Genomic DNA, 4,767 nt, shown 5'->3' with positions numbered 1-4,767 from the left:
TTATGACACTTACATCCTCAGTGGCCAATGTCTTTGCTGTGGCTGCGTTCCAGGTGGAGAAGCGCCTGGCAGTGGTAAGCAGCGCCCTTGTGCCCCCTGCCCTGCCCAGAGGTCTGCTCTCCTCACTGGGCCTGTTTCAGGCTGCGTGTAGCTCTCCTGGGAGGGGCTGTGCCCCAGGCCTGGGGGCCCTTCCCCAGGGAGACCCTTTGCCTAGGGAGTGGGGGCACTGGCTGAGCACTCTGCTCCCCCCCACCCACCCCAGGGTGCCCTGACGGAGCAGGCAGGGCTGCTGCTGCACGTGGTCAACCTCCACCATTCTCTGCTTCCCGGCGGCCGTGGCCTTGCTGCTTGAGTCCATCACTCCAGGTGTGCCCCTTCCTTCATCCCACCCCTGTCCCAGCCTGTCTCCGGGGCCCACAGGAGAGACCCAGGCCCACCCAACGCAAGGACTGTGCCTGTGGCTGCGGCTCTCCTGTGGGCAGTGTGGGAGGGCCGTGGCCTGAGCCTGCCTCTCCCGCAGTGGGCTCCGTGCTGGCTCTGATGGCGTACACCATCCTCTTCCTCAAGCTGTTCTCCTACCGGGATGTCAACTTGTGGTGCCGAGAGCGAAGGGCCAAGGCCAAGGCCAAGGCCGGTGAGGGGCTGCCTGGGGCTGGGGCCTGAGAGCTCATGCCGCCTGCCGCGGGGCCGGAGCTGGGCAGCAGCAAGGCCTCACCCACCCCCCTCCTTGCCTGTAGCTCCCGCAGGTAAGAAGGCCAACGGGGGAGCTGCCCAGCGCGCTGTGAGCTACCCAGACAACCTGACCTACCGTGGTGAGGACCCTTCCCTGGGCTTGGGAAGGGCGGCAGGGGAGGAACAGCATGGGCGGGCGCGCCGTGCCAGCCCCACCTCCCGTTGCAGACTTGTACTACTTTCTCTGTGCCCCGACTCTGTGCTACGAGCTCAACTTTCCCCGCTCTCCCCGAATCCGAAAGCGCTTCTTGCTGCGGCGGCTCCTTGAGATGGTGAGGTGGGGGGGGCTGCCTGGGGGGATGGGACGGGGTGGACTGCTAGTGCTGGGAGCCTCAGCCCGCTACTCTCTGCTTCCTCCCTCAGCTGTTTTTGACTCAGCTCCAGGTGGGGCTGATCCAGCAGGTACGCCGAGCCGGGTCGGGCCGGGTCGGGCTGGGTCGGGTCGGGTTGGGCCGGGCTGGAGGGAGAGTGCAGCGTCACCCGGGCGCTGACCCTGTGCCCTCCTCTGCAGTGGATGGTCCCCACCATCCAGAACTCCATGAAACCATTCAAGGTGAGTGGTCAGGCTCCCCCGTGGTGGGGTGGAGGGCAGCTGGGGGTGGCTCAGGGACCAGCTGAGCTCTGTCTTCTGCAGGATATGGATTACTCACGCATCATCGAGCGCCTCCTGAAGTTGGCGGTGAGCAGCACGGGTGGGTAAGGTGGGGCGTGAGCCGGTGGCGGTGGGTGGGGGAGCCTGCAACCTGGTGCCTACCTCCCCCTACAGGTCCCCAATCACCTCATCTGGCTCATCTTCTTCTACTGGTTCTTCCACTCCTGCATGAACGCTGTGGCTGAGCTCATGCAGTTTGGAGACCGGGAGTTCTACCGGGACTGGTGGTGGGTGGCCTTGGGTGTGGAGCTGGGGGCTGGGCTGCGTCGTGGGGCAAGCCGGTCACTTGCTGCTCTCGACCCCTAGGAACTCTGAGTCTGTCACCTACTTCTGGCAGAACTGGAATATCCCTGTGCACAAGTGGTGCCTCAGGTGGGCGTGGGCACGGTGGGCGGGCCGCTGCATGCGTGGACCCAGGCACCGGTCCCACGGCCCCCTCCCTCCACAGACACTTCTACAAGCCCATGCTTCGACGGGGCAGCAGCAAGTGGGTGGCCAGGACAGGGGTGTTCTTCGCCTCGGCTTTCTTCCACGAGGTGAGTGCTCTGCAGGCGCGGCCCGGCTCGTCCCTCGGCAGGTGCGGCCGCAGGGATGGCTGACGCCCCATCACCCCCGTTGCAGTACCTGGTGAGCATCCCGCTGCACATGTTCCGGCTCTGGGCCTTCACGGGCATGATGGCTCAGGTGAGCGTGCCCTCCTGCCCCCAGCCTCTCCCCCAGACCCCGGGTGCAGCCAGCCCTCGGGTCACTCACTGTGGCCCCCTGTCTCCAGATCCCCCTGGCCTGGATAGTGAGCCGCTTCTTCCAGGGTAACTACGGCAACGCAGCGGTGTGGCTGACGCTCATCATCGGGCAGCCGGTGGCCGTGCTCATGTACGTCCACGACTACTACGTGCTCAACTATGAGGCCCCCGTGGCGGGGGCCTGAGCTGCTCCAGGGCTGGGCCTCACTGCCACCTCCTCACCTCACTGCCCACGGCCAGAGCCTGCCCCCCACCTGTGTGCTGTGGAGGGGGTGTGGCTGTCCATTGCCTCCTCCCAGTCCCCCAGAAGGCTTCTCTGCCCCTATGGGGCTCCTTCCTGCCCTGCTCAGGGATGGCAGACCAGGCACAGGCCAGTGTCCCAGGAACCTGTGCCGATCCTGCCCTGGGGTCTGAGGGGATCAATAAAGTGCTGTCCAGAGTGGCTGCCCTCAGCCTGCTGGGGTTGTGGGGTGCTAGTGGTGCTCCCGGGAGGGGGATCTGAGTCCCAACGGCCTTACGGTGCCTGTACCTTCTGGGGGTGCTGTGTCCTGGCCAAGAGGGGGAGGATGGCCACGGTGCCGGTGAGGCCGCCGCCTCCCCCCCAGCACTCCTCTCTGCATCACAGGTGGCAACCACCCTGCCCAGCAAGGCCCAGCTGAGGTCATGTCCTGTCCCGCCACTGCCCTTGTTCATCTTGTGCGGGCATGCGTGTTGGGGGGGAGCAGCTCAGAGCTCCGCGGTCCCTGTGCTGGGGTCTTGGAAGAGGGTGCCCAAGAACTTGCCAGCAGGGGACCTTGGCTTGGGGCAGTGGCTGGAGTCTGGTGTGTGTATGAGGGTCAAGAATCAGAACCAGTGGCCAGGCTGGCAGAGCTGTGTGTCTGGGCTGTTCTTCGGCTGTGGCGCTCATAGCGGCTGAGTCCACGGACCCTTGGGAGGTGGGGGGGCTCTGTGTCTCTTGGGTGAGGCAGGTGGCCTGGCCCAATCCTTGACCCAGGTCTCCCTGCCCCTCCCTGGGACCCAGGAGGAACCCTCAGCTCCCCTGGGTTTGAGCCCTACCCACCCTGTGCAGCTCCTAGCCCTTCCCCACTCCGTTCTCCTTGCACTGGGCTGGGCAGTTCACACTGTAGCCTGAGTGTGGCCCTCAGGAAGCCCTGCTCCCAGAGCCTACTACCTGCCAAGCCTGACAATGGTGGGACAGCCCTGAACCGGTTCCCACCTGACTTGGTGGGTAGGCTCAATTAGAGACCCTGAGGCCATGTCAGGCTGGATGTGCCCCAGTCACAGACATGGTGTGACAAGACAGGTGTCTGAGGAGGTGCTTGGCAGTGGGTCCGTGCGGTCCCTGCCCCCACCAGAATCTGCTCAACCCCGCGTCCTCACCTCTGCCCATGGTGGAGTTGGGGGGAGAAGAGGGGCTCCCTGGGGGATAATACCCTCTGGATCCCAGGGTGGAGGCAGTGTGTCTCCCTGGCCCCTGCCTCCTGGATAGCTGTCACCCTGGGCCCTGCTGGGGATGGTGAGTGGTGGGTGGACACTTGGGGGCACAGAGCATCAGATAGGCGGCTCTGGTCTGTCACTTCCCCACCGTTCCCTGTCTCCCAAACCAGCCCAGTGCCTTGAGAATGCGTGACAAGCAGGGATGCTCAAACAGCAAGAGGCGTACGGCACGCCCCTTCGTGCTCCACCTGGCCCCCTTGTGGGGAGCTCTTGGGAAGGGCATTCCTGTGGGTCCGTCCCACTGCCCCCTTCCAGGTCCTCGAATAAAGACTTCGGAGCACACACGGTTCCTGTGGAGTCAGGTGCAAACGGCTATGCTCTGGACATCTGCCTTCCCTCTAGGAAGCCATCACGGCCCAGACCTCCAGCCCCCCTTCTGAGACCTGTCTGTCCCAGGCCCCTCCTCACCGCACCCCCTCCCACCTCACCCCCTGGGGGGTGGCGGGAGGAAACAGACGCGGGAGGCCACAGTGTGGAGTCTGTTGTTTATAGGTCTCTGCCAGTCTCGTCCGTCCGTCTGTCTGTGCATGTGTATATCTCTACTGAAGGGGTGAGGGGGACTCATGTAAAAATCCAAAATACAATCCTGACTGAACTCCCGCAGTGCTGGTCAGTCCCAGTGTGGCTGTAAAGCCTTAAGCAAGCCATGGCACACAGGGCTGGGGCCCTCGCTGCTGACCGGGGTCCACGCCTAGCCCCTTAGCCAGCCTTCCTCCTGGGGCCTCTAGGAGACGGTGGGGTCCTTGGCTTTGGAGGGCTCAGAGCCCGTCAGCAGGGAGATGGTGGGGTCATCTGTGTAGTCGTCCCCCTCCGAGAAGTAGGAACCCTCCCCCAGCTCGAAGAGCACGGGCAGGTCGCTGCTTCCCATATCCACGGAGCCCGGGTCCACCAAGAACAGGGGTTGCGCCGTGTAGTGCACCAGCTGCTTCCCTGGGGGTGGGGGCTGGGTCAGGGCACTGGCGGGTGGGGACACCGGGGAGGGGCAGGGCAGGAGCTCAGGGCTTGGCTCACCTGAGTCGGGGCTGCTATTCTCTGCCTCAAGGGGCCTGGGCGGCTCCTGGGGAGAGAGGAGCTCCTGGATCTGCTGGGGCAGGAGGGGGCAGAGTGAGGGTTCCCGCTCCCACCCCTCCCACCCCCCCCACC

General features: G+C 64.8%; 2 protein-coding genes across 2 annotated transcripts in view; one reads left to right on the top strand and one right to left on the bottom strand.

Moving 5' to 3' along the window:
- DGAT1 (diacylglycerol O-acyltransferase 1) overlaps positions 1-2,994 on the top strand; it is an 8,332-nt gene extending 5,338 nt beyond the window's left edge. Inside the window, 14 exon segments of the mRNA XM_034668543.1 lie at positions 7-74; positions 263-309; positions 311-366; positions 521-634; positions 738-812; positions 901-1,004; positions 1,096-1,134; positions 1,244-1,285; positions 1,367-1,411; positions 1,499-1,611; positions 1,691-1,756; positions 1,833-1,920; positions 2,006-2,068; positions 2,157-2,994. Coding sequence (XP_034524434.1) covers positions 7-74; positions 263-309; positions 311-366; positions 521-634; positions 738-812; positions 901-1,004; positions 1,096-1,134; positions 1,244-1,285; positions 1,367-1,411; positions 1,499-1,611; positions 1,691-1,756; positions 1,833-1,920; positions 2,006-2,068; positions 2,157-2,312 — 1,076 coding nt within the window. The 3' untranslated portion in view covers positions 2,313-2,994.
- Positions 2,995-4,098: 1,104 nt separating this feature from the next.
- Positions 4,099-4,767, bottom strand: part of HSF1 (heat shock transcription factor 1) — a 20,712-nt gene continuing 20,043 nt past the window's right edge. The window contains exons 11-12 of the mRNA XM_034668785.1: positions 4,636-4,705; positions 4,099-4,554 (exon numbers count right to left, since the gene is read on the bottom strand). Coding sequence (XP_034524676.1) covers positions 4,349-4,554; positions 4,636-4,705 — 276 coding nt within the window. The 3' untranslated portion in view covers positions 4,099-4,348. The remainder of the gene's footprint in view (positions 4,555-4,635; positions 4,706-4,767) is intronic.

This window comes from Ailuropoda melanoleuca, chromosome 9 (assembly GCF_002007445.2).
Source record: "Ailuropoda melanoleuca isolate Jingjing chromosome 9, ASM200744v2, whole genome shotgun sequence".
Lineage (NCBI taxonomy): Eukaryota > Metazoa > Chordata > Mammalia > Carnivora > Ursidae > Ailuropoda > Ailuropoda melanoleuca.
The sequence above is the reverse complement of the archived record's forward strand: the minus strand, read 5'-3'. Positions and strand labels throughout refer to the sequence as shown.